Source organism: Azolla caroliniana, unplaced genomic scaffold, assembly GCF_043228905.1.
Source record: "Azolla caroliniana isolate FFs.n. ecotype wild unplaced genomic scaffold, voAzoCaro1.0.p SCAF_18, whole genome shotgun sequence".
Lineage (NCBI taxonomy): Eukaryota > Viridiplantae > Streptophyta > Polypodiopsida > Salviniales > Salviniaceae > Azolla > Azolla caroliniana.
Window position 1 is genome coordinate 12,882,691 of NW_028230453.1, and position 20,920 is coordinate 12,903,610.

Here is a 20,920-nt window from a genome sequence, read left to right on the forward strand (position 1 = left end):
TTACCATTGTATGGGGTTATCTGCCCCATGAACTTAGATTACAATTTTAATCTACAGTTATGATTACATGTCGTTCGGCATGTAGCCAAGTCAACATAGATATAGTCGATATCTTGCCTGATTTAGCTAGTCATCTGGATCGGCTTGTTCGAATCGGTCAGATCTTCGACTTACCTTTTGCTCCTTGTTTGGCTTTCTTCTGCTCGATCGCTTGTCGTAGTTCCATCTTTGTCCTTAGTGCTCCGAAGCATTGATCTGGGAGGGGCTTCATCAGGCAATCATCAAAGTTCACCTTGGTGTCAATCTTCCGGACTTCGAGCTTCTTCTCGGTTACAAGCTCCTGGATATGATGATACCATACCTCAACATGTTTTGTCTTCACATGATAGAAATAATTATTGATGAGGTGTATTGGACTCTATGAGTCACAGTTGATGGTCGGCACTAGGTGGTTGATTCGACTTGTTGCTGAGAAGTCGGCTGATAGTCGGTGCAACTAGATTGCTTCCTTTGCTGCTTTTGATGCTGCTATGTACTCAGCCTCTGTGGTCGACAAAGTCATGCACACTTGAAGCTTCGACCTCCACAATATAACACTGCCACCATAGGTGAAGATGTAGCTTGATGTCGACTTCCGAATGCCTGAATTCTTGGTGTAGTCGCAGTCGGTGTAGCCTTTGACTTCGGTCAGATTTGCCGATCCGAAAGTCAGCTGTGCATCTTCGGTCCCTCTTAGTTACCTGAAGATGTGCTTGAAGACCTCCCAATGCTTCCATCCTGGGTTTGACATGTACCGTGACATGTACCGACTGATGACCCCTATGACATAGGCAAGGTCGGGTCGAGTCGCCACCATCGCGTACATGATGCTTCCTACAATCGATGCATAGGGTATCTTTCCTAAGCTCTTTCTCCTCGTCCATCGAAGGAGAGTCTCTGTCCGATAGTCGGATCGACGTCGGACGCCGTGTTGGTGGTGGCTTCACGTTCTCCATATTGAAGCACTTCAACACTTTGCGGAAGGTGTCCAATGTCATATAGGCATTGAGTATAATACTCTCCATCTTCTTTGTAATATTTCTGATCTTCTTTATAGACGGCGTTGTGAAGATTTTTGGCAATGGTGTGAAAATAGTGTGGAACGGAGAAAATTGAGAAGGTGCAATGTGCACACATATGAAAGGGGTGGTGGTTACACTCGTATGTTAGCATGTTAATGTACACGTGAGATGTGCGTTGAGGTGCTCATTACACAAAATATAAAAAATTAAGCCTAAGGCCTAGTGGCATACAAAGAGGTGGACGTAGGGTTTTGAACCTTATACCTCCAAGATAAAAATAATTGATATATGTAAAGAATCAAGAGATAGATTCTTGTGAAGCGGAATAGGTGTGAACTGTGTGTGTGTGTGTGTGTGTGTGTGTGTGTGTGTGTGAGATAGAGAGAGAGAGTGAGAGAGACAAGGAGTAGAACACAGAGAATACGCAAGGTTAAGTATATTAACAAAGGAGAAAGACTCAACATTATACAAGGTGGGAGGAGGGTGCTTTATGTAGTCACCCTCTCTCTTCATTAACTACAAGCCTCATGGAGCATGGGGAATGTGAAAGCTCATAAGTTATGTGTCATAGAATATGATTCTATGACTCATACTAAATGCTAGAATACAAAGTGGTGACATAATGGTGACTCTTGACCGTTGGAGTGTCTCTTCACTCTCAAGGTGAGTTCACACACTAGACCAAGTTGAGCTTGATTCTCAACACGCCCCCTCAAGCTCAAGTCGGGTCGGTTTCAGACTGTATCCGAAATCCGCTTCAACTCGCGTTCTGGAGTCCGCGTCAACTCGTGTCGACTCGCATGTATGCGGAGTTGCGGAATCCGTGCTCCAGCTTGCGTTGTGCATAGTTGTGAAGTCTGTGCTTCGGCTTGCGTCTTTCTTCGCGGCTTTGTTGCGTGGTTGCAGAATCCACGTGTTATTGCGTAGTGCGCGGTTGCGGAATCTACACGTTATTGCGTAGTGTCTTCAGTACTCCCCCTCAAGCTTGGCATGTCAGGGATCGTCAATCCGAGATCGGTCATGAATTGCTAAAGCTTGTCGGCTCCTAAGGCTTTAGTGAAGATGTCAGCCGTTTGAAGATTGGTGCTAATGTGTTGTAGGTCGACATCGCCAACTAGAATGCGCTCTCGGATGAAGTGATAGTGCACTTTGATGTGCTTTGTCCGCGCGTGGAACACCGGGTTCCGAGCCAGATAAATACTACTCATGTTGTCGCAGTAAAGGGGAGTCGGATCCTTGATGGGAACGCCCAAATCCTTCAAAATCCTCTTAAGCCATACGGCTTCACATGCAGCTACGGTTGCGCCCCTATATTCCGCCTCCGTACTTGAAAGAGCGACGGTAGGCTGCTTCTTGCTACTCCAGGATATTGCTCCGCTGCCGAGGGAGAAAACAAATCCGGAGGTTGATCTTCTATCGGCTTTGTAGTCGGTCCAATCGGCGTCTGTGTACCCCTCGAGTCGTATTGGCGTCGCGGTCTTGTAGAGGATGCCGCAATCCATTGTGCCGCTCACGTATCGTAGAACTCGCTTAGCGCAATCCAAGTGAGTATCACGCGGTGTTTGCATGAATTGGCTAAGGAGACCGACCGGATAACTGAGATCGGGTCGAGTGATCGTGAGGTAGATCAAACTCCCGATGAGTTGCCGATACTGAGTCGGCTCACACGCTTTGGTGCCGGAGTTCGCATCTAGTTTGAGATTACGATCGAGCGGGGTTGCCACGGATTTGCACTCAGCCATCCCGAACTTGTATAACAAGTTGAGGATGTAGTGCCGTTGAGAGATCATAATTCCGGCTGGAGTCCGAATTACCTCGATGCCGAGGAAGTAGTGGAGCTCCTTCATGTCCGTCATCTCGAACTTGTCGGAAAGGAGGGATTTGACCTTATTTATTTCGACAAGATGCTCACCTCCAATGACTAGGTCATCCACATATAAAATGATGACGATTGGATTTGCGGAATCGCTTCGTATGTAGAGGGAGTTGTCCGATTTTGACATACGGAAGCCGATTTGATGAAGATATTGCGTTATCTTTGAATGCCAAGCACGCGGTGCTTGCTTGAGGCCGTAGAGTGGCTTCTTGAGTCGGCATACAACTTTCGGATGGGTGCTCGAGTTGAAGCCGGGTGGTTGGATCATGTACACCTCCTCTTCTAATTCGCCTTGTAGAAAGGCGTTCTTGACGTCCATCTGATGGAGGTGCCACCCTTTCGCCGCGGCAATCGCAATTACAGTCCGCACCGTCGTCATCTTTGCCACCGGGGCAAAGGTTTCTTCGTAGTCGACGCCATGTGTCTGTGCGTATCCTTTCGCTACGAGTCGAGCTTTGTAGCGGTTGACGGAACCGTCCGCATTGTACTTCACTTTGTAGATCCATCTGCATCCGATCGCCTTTTTGTGCGGTGAGGTGGGAACGAGATCCCATGTCTCGTTCTTCCGTAGTGCCTGCATCTCCTCGGTCATTGCTTCGATCCATCGTGGGTCCTTCGTGGCTTCAGAAAAGGTTTCCGGCTCCCGTACTGTCGCTACCTTCATCATAAAGGCGTAATGGTACGCCATGTAATCGTTGTAGCCGAATCGACTTACGGGGTTCTTTTCACGAGTGGATCGGCGGAGCTTTTCATTTGTAGAGATGAGGGCTTTCTTTGCTCCGATTGGTACCTCGAAACCACCGAACTCACTGTCGAGTGAGTGAGTTGACTCATCGTCGGTGAAGCGATCGTCTTCGTATTCTGCCATTTTCGCCTTGCCTTTGTCCATCTTCGGGCTAGGCCGTGATGTGCTTTGATCGCTCAAAGGCTCTTGTGGTGATCGGACTTTCTTCGAACATGCGCGTAAGGTGATCTTCATCCTCTATCTCTTGTTCGGTGGATTCGGGTTGAGCGGGGTCGGAGTCGAAGTTGTCTCTGGTGCGTACCAGGATGCAGACTCGTCAAAGACGACGTCTCGACTTACTCAAGATTGTCGAGTTGAGGGGTTGTAGCACTTGTACCCCTTTTGCTCCAAAAGTATCCTACGAGGATACATTTCTCCGACTTCGGGTCGAGGTTTTGACGCTTCTCGTCCGGAATGTGCACGTACGCAATGGAGCCGAATATCAGAACATGTGATAGGTTCGGCTTCTTTCCGAAGAAGCTTTCGTGCGGAGTGACCTCGTGCACGCCAGATGTTGTGCACCGGTTCATTAGGTAGACGGCCGTATTTGCCTCTTCGGCCCAATATGACTTGGGCATATGCTTCTCGTTCATCATGGCCCGTGCTACTTCGAGGATGTGCTGATTTTTGCGCTCGGCTACTCCGTTTTGTTGCGGAGTGTGTCGGCAAGTGAATTCTCGCCGAATTCCTTCCTTTCGGAGATACGCCGTGAAATCGTCCGAGAAGTACTCCTTGCCGCCATCCGATCGAAGGCATCGTACTTGTCGGCCCGTGGCTTTCTCGACTTTATTCTTGAACTTTTAGAAGTGTCTGAACAGTTCGCTCTTTTGCCGCATCGGGTAGATCCAAGTGTGCCTCGAAAAGTCATCGATGAATAGCACATAATATTGGCATCCGCCGAATGTCGCCATTTGGGCCGGACCCTATACATTGGAATGAATTACGTCGAGTACGCCTTTGCTCACATTCCGCACCTTCGGGAATGGGTGTCGGTGTTGCTTGCCGAATTGGCACGCTTCGCATACTCCTTCAATCTCCTTCTCTTTGAATGTCGGGAGTCCGATGACGACTCCTTTCGACTTCATTGCTTTGAGTTTGTTGAGATTGATGTGGCCGATTCGCTTATGCCATATCTCTATGTCGGAGTCGGCTTTTGTGCTTTTTGCGAACATGGCGGATTTCATCTCGTGCGAATCGAGAATGAACATCCAGCCCTCTCTTCTTCCGCGTGCGATGATTCAGCCTTCTTTTTCGATGAAGCACCCTTCTTGGTCGAATCGTACTTGCATCCCTTGCTCAACCATTTGGCCAACCGAGACCAAATTCTTTGTGATGGTGGGTACATGCAAGACATTTTTAATGTATGTTTGCTTACCTCTTTCGCCGAACGGGACATTGCCGATGTGCCGAATCGGGTGCGTAGTGTCATCTCCGGTTTTGACATAACCGGGTCGCTCCGGCTCTCGAAGTTCGAGAAACCATTCTTTATGGGATGTCATATGGTTTGAGGCTCCAGAGTCTACAAACCATACGTCCTCCGGATTGAGGGCACTAGTTGAGGTAGAGGCCGACATAGAGTTTGCTCTATGTTTCATCATGAACATTCCGCCACGGTCGGAGTTGCGTGTATACATTCCGCCACGTTCTTCGTAGTCGGAGTTGTTCCCGTACATTCCGCTATACTCTTCGTAGTCGGAATTGTGTGCGTAATTCTTGAGTTGTCGGCTTGTGGAAGCCGATTCACGCATCTTCTTTCTGCACTCTTCTTCGTGGTGGCCAAGCTTTCCGCAATATCTGCATTCGGTTGCGTTTTGATGGCTCGGGCCGGAGTGGAAGCTCCCCCTTCTTGCGAAGGTTCCTCTTTGGCCTCCGTTTTGCGGCCGAAATTGGGAGTTGTTGTCGTAGGTCGGACCTCGTCTGCCTTGTCCTTGGCCGAATCGGCCTCTCGCTCGTCCGCGTCCTCTTCCTCCATTAGAGTGCGTGTAGAGCATGTGGCCTTCCGACTCATTGCTCCTTGTACGCACGTGATTTTCTTCGACCAATAGCATTGATTGGAGCTCGAAGAAGGAGGGAGATTTCTGCCGTGCTAGAACGGCGGTTCACATCGCGCCGAACCGTGGTGCGAGGCCGCTGAGGCATATTTGCACCATCTCATCATCATCTATACTTACACTTATTGAGCCGAGCGAGTCGCAAAGCTCCTTGATCTTCAAGGTGTATGTCGTGATGGACATATCCCTTTGTTGAATGTTGTTCAACTCTTGGCGGAGTTGAAGCTTCCTCGCGGTCGTGTTGGCAGTGAAAATCTTTCGTAGGTTTTCCCATGATTCCTTCGGCGTCTTGGCTTCTCGAATGTAACTGAGAATGTGGTCGTGAACACATGTCGCCAAACAATACATCACGCGGCTTGCGGCTTGCTCCCATGTTGCGTATCCGGTAGCCGCTTCAGCGGGTCGGTCTTCATGCGCTCCTTTGATGTAGCTCCAATAGCCTTGTCCGACAAGGTATTGGTGCATCTTGTACTGCCAAGATGTGAAGTTGTTTCGATCCAACTTCTCGGTAGGGAGAGCGCTCCCCATTTGAATATTCATTATGTCGATACTTCTTCTTCTTCTTCTTCTCTCTTTGAATGTGAGCTATGTAGCGAAGCTACGATAGCGATGAGCTGGTTCTTGGTCGTCGGCGTGGAGCACAACACACGATCACGATGAGGCGAATGGGCTAGATCGAGCTACCAAATCGCTCTGATACCATGTAAAGAATCAAGAGATAGATGCTTGTGAAGAGGAATAGGTGTGAACTGTGTGTGTGTGTGTGTGTGTGTGTGTGTGAGATAGAGAGAGAGTGAGAGAGACAAGGAGTAGAACACAGAGAATACGCAAGGTTAAATATATTAACAAAGGAGAAAGACTCAACATTATACAAGGTGGGAGGAGGGTGCTTTATGTAGTCACCCTCTCTCTTCATTAACTACAAGCCTCATGGAGCATGGGGAATGTGAAAGCTCATAAGTTATGTGTCATAGAATATGATTCTATGACTCATACTAAATGCTAGAATACAAAGTGGTGACATAATGGGGACTCTTGACCGTTGGAGTGTCTCTTCACTCTCAAGGTGAGTTCACACACTAGACCAAGTTGAGCTTGATTCTCAACAATATACCATTAGGCTATGTTGTTTCTTTAAAATTTTTTTTCATCATTGTGTTTTTCACATGTAAATTCTCACACATGAGAGCTTGAATGAGTGACATGGTTATCATGTATCACATGTGATGCATGAGCGCCAAATGGCAATCATGCATCACATGCATTCCATGCATTGTATGCATGACTTACACCCTCACATGCATCATATGCATGGGGGCATCTATATAAGAAATAAAGAAAGAGAAAGGAGGGGGGAATCAAGCTATGTATTGAATCAAGATATTAATAATACAAAACCTAGGTATCTTATTGGTGATGTCTTGTTTATCAAATTTGAAGTCAAGGGTTCAAACCCAAAATTGGAATTTCCGTTTCTCTCTCTCCAAAGAACAACCTGACAATAAACCTAAACGACCGATTCCTTACAAGCACACGTCACCCGATTCGTCCTCCCCGGTGGTCCCGTTCAACCGACTCGCAGGCATAGAGATTGCTGAACTCGACATGAAGAATGGGAAGGGTGATGGGCCATATGCTTACAGAAAGAGAATAACATCGCAGGACTTGACAAGGCTATCGATAGGATCGTGGATTCCAACGGGTACTTTGAAGGAAACGATATCATGCGATACCTTGAAGCCTACAAGATAGAAAAAGGGTATTCCTATGGAAAGACAACTTTCAAGTTTCGTAAGGGTCCTGAGTTCAAGCCTTTACACTCGAATCCTAGAGCTGCAAGTTGTAAATGCGGAATGGACAACTTTTGAACAAAGTTTAGTCGAAGAATATAGATTTGATGACTCGTCCAGGATGACAAAGGAGGATTTAATGGACTGGGTGGAGTCTGCAAACAAATGGTTGAGTGTGAGTGCGACACTTCAAGAATTCGAGCAAAGGTTTGGTCGTCTACATACACTTTATTAGACTTGTTCTTAAAGGAAATAGACATAAAAGAATGGAGAGACCTTGGATTACTATTGTAAAATGAGGATGGTCTCATTTCCGACTAGACTGTAGTGAAGAGAGCGTGTGGGCGATTTGACAAATGCCGATAATGGGATAACGAACAAATTATCGGAACCGTAACTCCGATTGGCCAACAAACTCGTAATGAGAGGCAAGAACCGCAAATGGTAAGGCCGAGGAACGATGTGGTGGTGGGACCCATGAGCGGAGCTACAATAGACGAGCTTGTAGAGATGCTCCAGGAAATGAAGATTGCTCAAGTTAGAAGAGATGAAGGCCAGAATTTCCCGGGTTGTCATCTGGATTTTCCTCGTAGGTGTATTTGGAGTGATTCTTTGGAACAGCAACGGACGGATTGTTCCGATTTTCAAGATGCTCTTCGATGTGATGTCATTTATCTCTATGACAATCGAATTCATTCATCGGAGACATGGCGCCCCCTAAGAACCAACTTTGGTCGAGGAGGAATGACGAACTTGTTTAAGGGGTTTGGAGGAAAGAAATGTGGGCAACACTTACTACTCATCAGCTGCGATCGGAGTAAGCATGAAACAAAAACTCAAGGGACACAAATAGGGGAATTTTGGCCAACCATTCTTGCTTAGGTTGAAAAAGGGAAACTCAACAAGAACGAGGCCTATGTAGGAGAACAAAGAATCCATTCAATGATAGGTTGAAAGGACCCTGTGGAAGAAAAGATTAGCTTTGTGGAAGCCGTGTGCCAAAGCTATGAGGTCCTTGTTGAAGAAAAAAGGAAAAGATTAGATGAACAAGGGGCTCCTTCAAAGAAACATGACACAAGAGAAGCCGTTCGAAGAAGGGAGGAATCGTTACCGCCCCAAACGATAACTGAAAGAGGCAAAGAAAGAATCGGACCGACGTTCAAACTACGCTCAGAGATAGAGCAGCCCACCGACCTTAAGCATGTGATGGAAGAAAGGATCGTGGATAGCTGAATCGAGTTCACACTACAGGAGATCCTGGGAATTGCAAAGAAAAGAAGTTGAAATTGATCGAATTGAGCTCCCAAGGCTACTCAAGATTGGAGAAGGAAAACCTGAAAACCAAAACCATGCTTTAATCTTTACTGGAGGAGATGCATTGCAACCCATACATACAAACTAAGAGAATTACTTCAAAGAAGCTCTCAAGATGAGAAACCTTTTGCAAGAGTTTACTAGAAAGGGAAACTCAACACGAACCATGCCTATGTAGCCGAACAAAGAATCCAGTCAATGATAGGTTGAAAGGACCCTATGGAAGAAAAGACTAGTTTTGTGGAAGTCGTGTGCCAAAGCTATGAGGTTCTTGTTGAAGAAAAAAGGAAAAGATCAGATGAACAAGGGACTCCTTCAAAGTAACATGACACAAGAGAAGCCATTCGAAGAAGGGAGGAATCGTTGTCGTGAAGATCCGTCACTACGTGCGGATTGTGAGGCGGAACCACCGGGTTCCTGGACCGGAAGGATTCGAAGTTTGCACTAACTTTAGCGAGAAGGTATTTAAGATAGATTGAGAGATATTGATATGACGAAAGAGAGATATTAAGATAAAGATCGAACTTTTAACTTTTAGATTTAGGAGAGAAGATACAACAACAATAGGATTACAAGTTTCTTATTTTTCCAAAATTTTTCATTACCCCCATTTTCTTGATTCCTCCACTGTTTTATAGATGCCCCCATGCATATGGTGCATGTGAAGGTGCAAGACATGCATGAGATGCATGTTTGCCATTTGGCGCTCATGTATTACATGTGTTACATGATAACTATGTCACTCATTCAAGCTCTCATATATGAGAATTTACATGTAAAATGATCAAAGCAAAGCTTTTGAAGATATGACTTGGCTTAGTGGTAAGCCTATTGACTTTCAACTTGGAGGTGCAAGGTTCAAGGCTTGCTCACATCCCTTTCAAAACACAAAATACCACTAGGCTTTTGGTCTTGTATTTACACCGAAAACCTTCAAATCACCATGCACCGCGATCAATCAACCTATCCGTATGTCCTGATTGGTTCAATTTGATCCTTTTTTTCATCGTCTTGCTGGCTCCGTCCGGTCGCCGTCGCCACCTCGCAAGCTCTGTCTGGTTCCGGTCGGCCAAAACTTTTACAAGTAGTTAGGCCACACCAATTCATCCAGTTAGTTTAGCTCAAGTTGCCTTGAACATTCTATGATCCACTCATAGACACAAAGTAATAGATTTTGGTCCGCCTTATATACTCTGGGATCCTTATTTATCCTGTCTATGTGGGATATCTCGTAGTTTTGTTTTTTCTCTTCTACTTCGCAAACTTCATACCCACATAACTTGCCAATTAGTTTTCCGTTTCTTATGTGGTAAAGTGTATTCGAAAGCTCTTGAAGACCTCCATATTTTTGTACAAAGGTAGTAAACTAGTATAAAATAATATCTTCTCTATTATTGTTTTATGTTGTGTGTGAAGAACCACACTCGATTTTGTACATTCCATTCAATTTTCACACTGTTGGTGAAAATCTTTACGACATCCACCCCCACCAAACTGCACGTCCTCCGGTATGTGCCAAGAATAGAGAATGTGAGAATTTGGCTACATCAATCAATCAGATTCCTCCGTGTCCTCGCCTACATACCTCAAGTTTGTAGGTTCCGTCCTACTATCTTCATCATCGAGGTGATCGAGGTCAGGATCCTCGTCTTGTCCTTTCTTGAAAATCTTTACTCTTTTTCCCACAATGGGTATGGCCAACCTTGATCCATCTAGCTCTGCAAGGTGGTATGTGGCATTGTTGTTGGCACTTGTCACCGCGTATGGTCTGAACCATCTTCTTGCGAACTTTCTTGTTGTACTGTGTTGATTGTCAAGGCTGCTGTCGTAGACCAATACCCAATCTCCTTCTTCGATCTTCTTGGGACGCAGTCGATGCATCTTGTCGAACTGAATTTTTTTCTTCACTTGGGCTGCCTCCATCATCTTTCGCGCTTTTTCAGGTCTCCTTTCAAGTTGCCTTATCCGTGCCACTAATAATTCTTCTCAGTTCATCTCGTTTTCCCATGGTATCGCTACCCATGAGGTGATTGTCCTTTCGATGGGCATTACTAGCTTTTGTCCATACATAAGCTCAGTTGGCATATACCCTGTTATTGAACTATGTGTAGTTCTGTTGGCCCACAAGGCATAGGGCAATAGTCGTGGCCAATTCTCGACTCGACTGTTGCATGCTCGTACGATGACTTTGACGATTGGTCCATGCCCTCGCTCGATCTTCCCATTCGCTTCTGGATTGTAGGCAGTCGTGAGGGAGAGCTTCACGCCTAGTAGTTTGAAGAGCTCCGTTGCTTCGTATGCATCCAACTCCCCTTGGTCGGCCACTATCTTTCCTACACATCCATATTGGCAGACAACCTCTTCGAGTAGAAATTTGCAAACTACTGACGTCGTCTTATTTTTCAAGGCCCGTCCTTCTACTTGATTTGTCAAGTCTTCTCTTGCTAGAGCTAAGTACTTCATTTGTCCCACTCTCATTGGCATTGAGACCAGATCCACCATCCATTTGAAGTGTATGGTGAACGGGTATGTCGGCCATAGCTCATCACGATGACGTATATTCAAATGTACTTGGCACATTTCACATGTGGACACGAAATGGAGTACATCTTTGTACATGCTTGGCCACCAATACTTCTCCTTCAAATTTTCGAATGTCGCCCATGTTCCTCTATGACCTGCCCAAGGACTCTCGTAGAATTCGGTCATCAGCGTTGCTTGCTCTTCTTTCTTTACCACCACTCGACGTGGCATTCCTATCCTTCTTTTTGGGTGTCGCCAAAGGAATCCTCCCCTCAAGAAGTATTGGTAAGCTTTCTTCCGGATTCGTAGAGCCTCCTCCTTCGTCAATGACGCATCCGTCGTCATTGTTCTTAAGAATCTGCCGATCAGTAACCACACTCCTTCATACTTGTCCTCGTAGAAGGCATGGAGGGTTAGCGTGCCCTTGTCTTCCGCTGATAGTCGAGCCATCTTGAAGAAGTCGAGGGTGACGTCTTCATCTTCCGAAGCCATGTCACCTTCATTCTCAAATCTTGCCCTCGACAACATGTCAGCCATGGTGTTCTTCTTCCTTGCAATGTGGCGGATCTCTGGGCTTAAAGACTTGATATAGGCGATCCACCTTAGCATAGCTAGATTTGGGGTCGCACATCCTGAGATCATACCGAGGATTGGGAGACAATTTGTCTCTATTATCACTTCGACCCGATCAGGTAGTCTTTGTTCGTCTTCACTGCCGACACAATATCCCAAAGTTCCCGCTTGACTTGGGCGTATCCTCGTTGTCGTTCATTGAAAACCTTTGCTCCGAACTGGATGGCATATCGCGCATTATCTTCTCTTTCTTGGTTGATGACCCACCCGATTTCGGTTGGGCTCGTATCTACAGTCACATAAATTGGCTTCCCTTCGGTATAGTCGGCCTTTCTTAGTGCTGGAGCTTCAAGAAGTAGTTTCTTCAATCTTTGCATCGCGTATGTGTGCTCGTCTCACCATTCAAACTTCATTCTTTTCTTTAGCAATCCATATAAAGGCTAGACGACATGAGCGTAGTGCAGAATCCAGATATGATAAAACGCGCATGCTCCAAGGAACCTTCGAACCTCTGCTTGGTTTACGCATTCTTCGTTCATATCCTGGATCGCGTTCACCTTGGATGGCGAAGGCTTCCGGTCGTATGCTCCGCACAAGTGACCTACCACCAAGATCTCTAGTTGCCCGAATGCGGAATTTTCTCCCGAAAATGTCAAATTCACATCTTCGAGCCTTTGGAGCACCTTCTCACAATCTTTCATATGATCTGCGACGAACTTTCTACACCCTTCCTTATCTTTCGATTCATCCTTCTCCTCATCTGAACATCCTTTTATCGGAATATCATCCAAGAATGGCATCGTGATGTCCGGGATGTAATCCTTCAAGACCTTGTTCATGGTATTCTCCATATGAGCCACCGAGTTCGTTGCACCTTGAGGTAAGGTACACATCTGCACGAGCCCGATCGGAGTCCTCATGGTTGTAATGTTGCGATTGTCGACCGCCAACTGGAATTGGTCATATCCGGAGTAGAGATCACCAATGGAGTAGATGGACCAGCCCGCAAACGCTTCGACAAATTCATCCACACTCGGACTGATTCCATTATTCCGAATTGTCACCTTGTTGACGGGTTGAAGATCTTGGATGAATCGCAATGATCCATTCTTCTTCGGCACCGTGAACCACCTATTAGAATAGGGAGCATTTGACGGTTCCAAAATTCCCATATCCACCTTCTCCTTTAAGAGCTCGATCAACTTCAGTAGGTGTGCTCTCGGAACCAGTATCGGTTTCAAATTCCAAGGCATGTGTGGCATCGTGAAGATAACCATTGGTTTTATCGTCCTTGGATCAACACATCCAATTTCTTGCGGGAAAAATGCGAAAGCCTTCCCATGTCTCTCAAGCATGTCGCGAAACATTTGCTCCTCTTCAGGGAGGAGGAAATCCTCCCTTCCAACTCGTAGCTTTCCTTTTGTCTCTTCGGTGAAGACATGACCTATTGCCTTTGAATCTCTTAAGCTTGGATCGTTAGTGACTTCCTTCATCTTTTGCCAGCTATCTTCCGGTAGGGGAACCACAACTGGCTTGATCTTCCTATCCACCGTTTTATATTTTGTGTTGATGTCAGCTTCCTTCATCAAGATGCTTCGATGATATTCATCAATGATAGCGTACATGTTGATGGAGTTAACCGAAATCACGTGTCGATCGTGAAGATAGCTCAAGTCCACGACGTCCTCGATTTCGCCGATGGTGTCATTAATTGAGGCTTCTTCAATAATATGAGTCACGAACTCTTCTTCTTCTATTATGTTTTCTTCTTTTAGCATCTTCTCGAAGTGTTGTATCCGACGCTTGTCCTTCTTGTTGGGAAGTACTAGTTTACGTGTGCCACTAGGTGTGACACATGTTGCTTCTCCTCGCAATCCATGCACTCTACTTTCTTGTAGGGACTTGTGATCACTCGGACTATTTGTGCCCCATGCTTCAATAGTCCGCTCTAAAAATCCGAGGATTCGCCTCCAAGACTATCTCGATTTCTTTCATGATTAGCTCGCACCGTTAGGAATTGAACAGATCTTTGATTGTCAAGAATCTTGATTTGCACAAAAGTTGCTCCATTATTAAACACCTTGGTCTCCATCCGGGATGATGTGATATATGGTTGACCTAGGATGATAGGATGCAAAGCCGATTCTTGTACGAAGAAGTGTTGATCCATCTCCACATCCCGGATCGTGACTTTAACACTTGGACAAGCTCCGTACAAGTCTTCTGTCGCCTTTGTTTCCACTCGAATCTTCCATCCGTGGTTTGTATTAATTGGCCGTCTTCCTTTTTTGTAGAAGTTGGTTGACATGAGGTTGATCTCTGAGCCATGGTCAATCAAGGCTACCACGATCTCTTTCTTCTCCCTAATCTTCACCAGCGTCTCCGTTGTTGCTCGTGCCCAATGAGGTCGAGTATAGTGGTTGTCCACCATATCCTCATCGACTTCGTCTCTTGCCATCGTTATGGCATTCACTTTTGATTTTAGTGGCTTCTCTTCTTCCTTGTCCGATAGTTGCCTTTTTCTCTTCACAAGGTCCACGATCGTATCATGGAACTCCTTCTTCATAATATCGAGCAATTCCCTCAAGGACAAGGTCACGTGGCTATCGAAAACATGTTCCTCGAGAATCTTCTTCAGATCAGTCGTTTGCTCTTTGTCCGACCTTAGCTTATAGGTAGGCATAATTCTTGTCTTCCGAGCGGGGTCATCGACACCAACCTTCACGGGCTGAACCATTTCTTTGACTCGTTTACTTGACTCCCCTTTTCGGGTTGATTCTCGTTCCTCCGTTTGTAAAGCTCGACTTGTTTCCGCATCTTCCTTCTTTTTCGCGTTCCTTGTTTCATGTCTTTTTGATGGGCCTTGCTCTTCTATTCTTTTTCTCTTTTCTTCGACGAACACCTCGTGGTTGTCGCACATCCACTGGATCCAACCATTCGGTTATACTTTGTACACTTCGATCCGCAAGCTCTACCTCGTTCGAAGTGCCTTTTCCCTTCTTCTCATACTCGAGAACAGTAGACCAGAACTTTGCTCCCACTTCCGCAGCTTCAATTTTGTCTTTCCCGACTCTTATTCCGGCCAACGCAGATAGTGCATTGCATCCACATGAGACGCCTCGGCATCCTCCATAGGTTTCTTCATTCCCCCTCTTCGAAATTCACTCGCAAGGGTCTTCTAGTCTCACTCGAGCAGATCATGTTGCCATCCATGTATACGATATTTTGTCGAATGGCATCTCGAAGGCTCGTGCAATCCCTTCTCATGTGGTCCATGCTATCGCACCACACGCATCTAAAGGGTTCTCTTGCTTTGGGGCCCCGACGATTCATGTTGGCTAGCGTGACCATCTCGAACTTCTTCGCTAGTTCTTTGATGATGTCATCATCAATCTTCTTTTCTTCCGGGCTGCTTTGTTTGGGCAGCTCAGCTACTTTTGGTTGTCTTGTTTTCTCCGCGACAGTCAATCCCGCCAAGTCAGTGTCATCAACCCACTGACGACGCTTGTTGAGCCTATTGCACGCCCGCTTCACTGCAATCCAGTCTGCCACAAACCCGTTTGCTTGGGTTTCAAGAAGAGTCCCCAATTCACGTCTATCCTTCATGTCCACAACTTTCAAGAAGTACAAAGTTTTGTCCTCCTCAAGCAACACTTGGTCCATGGCGGGGAGACGAAGAAACATTTGGTCGAACTCGTTGTACACCCTCGATGCGCTCATCCTCTTATTCTTCTTTTCTATCCACTTCATCAACGCATGTCGAGTCATCCTCGTCAAGTCTTTCGTCGAGAACTCCGCTAATATCGCGTTCTCGAACTCAGACCATGTTGTCTTACCTTCCTGAAGCTCGATGACACGTCTTTAGATGTTGTTGCGACCACTCTCTTAAAACTTGTGATTTGCCGCGCTTCAGACACGTCCTTTTGATTCATCTCCCTTTTGTATGCATCAAGGAACTTCGTAATGTTCCTTTCATCAAATTGACCCTTGAACTCCATGACACGATCAACGGCCTTCGCCACACTCGCATCGTTGTCTCTAGATCTCATCATTTGTTCGACGATTAGCATCATCCTTTCGAATTCTCCCACTCGATATCTTGAGGATGCCATCTCCAAGTATTAGTCGATCCTCAACTTAATCCTTCCTACCGCCTCTTTCACGTTAGGTTCACCGCTTAATTATGTCGTGAAGATCCGTCACTACGTGCAGATCGTGAGGCGGAACCATCGGGGTCCTGAATCGGAAGGATTCGAAGTTTGCACTAACTTGAGCGAGAAGGTATTTAAGATAGATTGAGAGATATTGATATGATGAAAGAGTGATATTAAGATAAAGATCGAACTTTTAACTTTTAGATTTAGGAGAGAAGATACAACAACAATAGGATTACAAGTTTCTTATTTTTCCAAAATTTTTCATTACCCCCATTTTCTTGATTCCTCCACTGTTTTATAGATGCCCCCATGCATATGGTGCATGTGAAGGTGCAAGACATGCATGAGATGCATGTTTGCCATTTGGCGCTCATGTATTACATGTGTTACATGATAACTATGTCACTCATTCAAGCTCTCATATATGAGAATTTACATGTAAAATGATCAAAGTAAAGCTTTTGAAGATATGACTTGGCTTAGTGGTAAGCCTATTGACTTTCAACTTGGAGGTGCAAGGTTCAAGGCTTGCTCACATCCCTTTCAAAACACAAAATACTACTAGGCTTTTGGTCTTGTATTTACACCGAAAACCTTCAAATCACCATGCATCGCGATCAATCAACCTATCCGTATGTCCCGATTGGTTCAATCTGATCCTTTTTTTCATCGTCTTGCTGGCTTCGTCCAGTCGCCGTCGCCACCTCGCAGGCTCTGTCTGGTTCCGGTCGGCCAAAACTTTTACAAGTAGTTAGGCCACACCAATTCATCTAGTTAGTTTAGCTCAAGTTGCCTTGAACATTCTATGATCCACTCATAGACACAAAGTAATAGATTTTGGTCCGCCTTATATACTCTGGGATCCTTATTTATCCCGTCTATGTGGGATATCTCGTAGTTTTGTTTTTTCTCTTCTACTTCGCAAACTTCATACCCACATAACTTGCCAATTAGTTTTCCGTTTCTTATGTGGTAAAGTGTATTCGAAAGCTCTTGAAGACCTCCATCTTTTTGTACAAAGGTATTAAACTAGTATAAAATAGTATATTCACTATTATTGTTTTATGTTATGTGTGAAGAACCACACTCGATTTTGTACATTCCATTCAATTTTCACAGCGTTGGCGAAAATCTTTATGACATCGTCACCGCCCTAAATGATAACCGAAAGAAGGAAAGAAAGAAACGGACCGGCGTTCAAACTACGCTTGGAGATAGAGCAATCCATCGACTTTAAGCATGTGATGGAAGAAAGGATCTTGGATAGCTGAATCGAGTTCACACTACGGAAGATCATGGGAATTGCAAAGAAAAGAAGTTGAAATTGATTGGATCGAGCTCCTAGGGCCACTCAAGATTGGAGAAGGAGAACCCGAAAACCAAAACCATGCTTTAATCTTTACTAGAGGAGATGCATTGCAAGCCATATATATGAACCAAGAGAATTACTTCGAAGAAGCTCTAAAGGTGAGAAAACTTTTGCAAGAGTTTACCAAACACTGTGGATTGAGCAAACCACAATTGCTAGGGGTGGGATCATGTGTTTACGGGATCAGTATCTTCTTTAGCTTGGTTCATGTCAACATAAGAGAGTAGTTTTGTGACACTTGGCAATTGACTTAATGAAAAGGAAGAGACTGGCGACAATTGAGGAAAGAGCGAGACTGGCAAATGTTTGGACGAGCGTTATTACAACGGAAGGTCTCGAAATTTGTGGATAGCCATTTCGCAAGGCCACATTGGCTAGGGCCACTGCCGAGACACCAGTGCGGGTAGGAGACTTGAAAGATCTGGTGGTGGCGCTGGTTGATCATGGCTCGGAGATCAACCTCATGTCTCTTGACTTCTATCGGAAAAGTTGCTGTCCCATTAATACTAGGCATGGGTAGGTGATTCGAGCAGCAACAAGGGCAACATAAGAGCTTCATGGGACCTGTCCTAACGTTAAGGTAACTATTGACGACGTCGAGCATGATCAACACTTCTTTGTGCAAGAGTCGGCGTCACATCCTGTTATCCTTGGCAAGCCTTACATTACCGAAATCTGTGATAATGGTTTGGCATATGTACGGATACGAAGTCAGGATGCGACAAGCTTGGTTCAATTCCTCATCGTGTGACCAAACCATGAAAGAAATAGGCATAGCTTAGGGAAAGAATCAAGGGAGGAATTTTAATTCGGGCTATTAGGGAGAGGGACAACAATAGTTCGGGACATCTTGAAAGACATATATGCGTGGAAACGTATGTGAGGACCTGTCGGTTATGCTCAGCAAACAACACAGAGGGAAGGCAAGAAGATATAGACAAATGATAGATACACACCAATAAAGCTTTAATGGAAGCTCTCCTTATTTTTGTTTTCTGTCAAAGACTCGATGGAGAGGATGATCAAGTGATCTCTTCTTTACAAAGATAGATATGCGTGGAAACGTATGTGAGGACCTGTCGGTTATGCTTAGCAAACAACACAGAGGGAAGGCAAGAAGATATAGACAAATGATAGATACACACCGATAAAGCTTTAATGGAAGCTCTCCTTATTTCTGTTTTCTCTCAAAGACTCGATGTCGACGATGATCAAGTGATCTCTTCTTTACAAAGACAGATATGCGTGGAAACGAGGACCTGTCAGTTATGCTCAACAAACAACATAGAGAGAAGGCAAGAAGATATAGACAAATGATAGATACACACAGATAAAGCTTTAATGGAAGCTCTCCTTATTTCTGCTCTCTCTCTCTCTCTCTCTCTCTCTCTCTCTCTCAGAGACTCGATGTACAGAATGATCAAGTGATCTCTTCTTTAGAACGTTAGGTTATTTCTTATACACTAAGCCCTAAGTATATGGACGAGTTCACACTAGGATACAAACTGGAAGGAGTCGGTCTTTTATGCCAACAAACTCCCCCGTAAAAGGACTACTCTTTAATACATGTAGATGTGTTTGGGATTGTCTCCCCCGTAAAACTAGATTACAACACTAATCCAGATTTATGTTACAAGTCAGTCGGCATAGGTGAGGTTCATGTTGAGCCTAGCATGGCTCATTATCATGATTGATTCGGTCGACTCTTACCTTTTGCTCCTTGTTCGGCTTTCTTCTTCTCGGTCGCTTATCGTAGTCCCATCTTTGTCCTTAGTGCTCCGAAGTGTTGATCTAAGAGTGGCTTTGTCAGGCAATCGGCGATGTTCACCTAGGTGTCGATCTTCTCGACTTCGAGCTTCTTCTTAGTTATAAGCTCCCAGATTTGATGATACCATACCTCAATGTGCTGCGTCTTTGCGTGATAGAGGGGATTGTTAATGAGGTGAATTGCGCCCTGTGAGTCACAATAGATGGTCGGCACTGGTCGGCCGATTTGGCTTGTAGATGAAAAGTTGGCAGACAGTCGGTGCACCCAGATCGCTTCCTTCGTTGCCTCTGATGCTGCTATGTACTCAGCCTCTATGGTCGATAGGGTTGTGCACTCTTGAAGCTTCGACCTCCATAATATCGCACCGCCACCATAGGTGAAAATATAGCCTGATGTTGACTTCCGATTGTCCGTATTTCCAGCATAGTTAGAGTCAGTGTAGCCTTTGACTTCGGCTTAGGTTGTCAAACCGAAAGTTAGCTATGTATCTTCGGTTCCTCTCAGGTACTTGAAGATGTGCTTGACGGCCTCCTAATGCTTCCGCCCTGGGTTTAACATGTACCGGTGTCACGTCGATCTCGGCGTACGAGAGCAAACGAAAAGAAAATTGTGGATCCGGGAAGTAAGCACCGGGCTTGTTGTCAAAGAAAGAGGAGAAACGAAAATAACTTGTATTGATATCTGAAGATGATTACAAAATATTTCTTGTACAATATATAGCTTGTCCCTCCTATTACAATAATATTCCTCGTCTCATGTTTTTCTACTCTTTTCCCTTTCCCTCTTTAAATAGGTGCCCCATGCATATGATGCATGTGAGGGTACAAGACATGCATGTAGTGCATGAAATGCATGTGATGCATGATAGACTTCCCACTCATTTGAGCTTTAATGTATGAAAATATATATGGCATAAGTACAAAGTATAGCTTCAAAAAAACAAATGACCTACCCTAATGGTATGTGCCTTGTATTTGGTACGGGAGGTTGTGGGTTCAAGTCTCTCAAATTTTATTAATATTTTAGTTTATTTTTCTATCGTGAAGCAAATCCTTCATGACACCTAAACCCCTAAATGCTCCTACTCATCAAGGCCTCACACTCTATATAACCTTTTACAAAGATTTGAATAAGCCATATAAATTGGTAGAGGTTATTTTCTCATCGTGGCATGGAAACGTCCTGACATCCTCCACCTCTAGACCTGCGCATCCTTTGGCATGCGCCAACGAATGTCTCCTTCTTCAGCTTCATGGATGTCATCTTCATTGAGGATGTTAGTGCTTTGATCTTCCCTTCTCTTGAATAGCTTAATTCGCTTTCCTGCAATTGGTAACTTTAAATCAACTCCATCCATTTCAGTTAGGAAATAAGTTGCATTTTTATTCACTTGTCTAATGATATATGGCCCGAACCATCTTTAGGCAAATTTGCGAGAAGTACTATGTTGGTTATCCAAGCCGCTATCATAAACTATGACCCAATCACCTTCTTGGAGGTTTCTTGGTCGAAGGTGATGGGTTTTATCAAATCTTTCTTTGTTCCGTAGTCGACATTGTTTCATCCTTTCCGTAGCTATTTGAACATCTTCATCCCTTCTTTCTAGCTGTCTTATTCTAAGAGCAAGCAAATCTTCTTGACTCATTTCATCTGC

At 45.0% G+C, this 20,920-nt stretch overlaps 1 protein-coding gene across 1 annotated transcript; it reads right to left on the reverse strand.

Moving 5' to 3' along the window:
* On the reverse strand, positions 1 to 13,597 carry LOC147852434 (uncharacterized). Its single transcript, XM_087333902.1, has 3 exons — positions 13,037 to 13,597; positions 175 to 376; positions 1 to 20 (listed from the first exon to the last, which is right to left on the reverse strand). The coding sequence occupies exons 1-3, from the start codon at positions 13,595 to 13,597 to the stop codon at positions 1 to 3; spliced, it is 783 nt and encodes a 260-aa protein (XP_087190028.1).
* Positions 13,598 to 20,920: the final 7,323 nt, after the last annotated feature.

Excerpts from the sequence above, each read along its gene's own strand:
- LOC147852434 (XM_087333902.1), bottom strand. The coding sequence starts at position 13,597 with ATGTACGCTATCATTGATGAATATCATCGAAGCATCTTGATGAAGGAA. Across the intron at positions 377-13,036 it reads ATCTTCAACCCGTCAACAAG|ACAAAACATGTTGAGGTATG; the intron begins GTGACAATTCGG and ends TATCATGTGAAG. Across the intron at positions 21-174 it reads AGCCAAACAAGGAGCAAAAG|ATAACCCCATACAATGGTAA; the intron begins GTAAGTCGAAGA and ends TTCATGGGGCAG.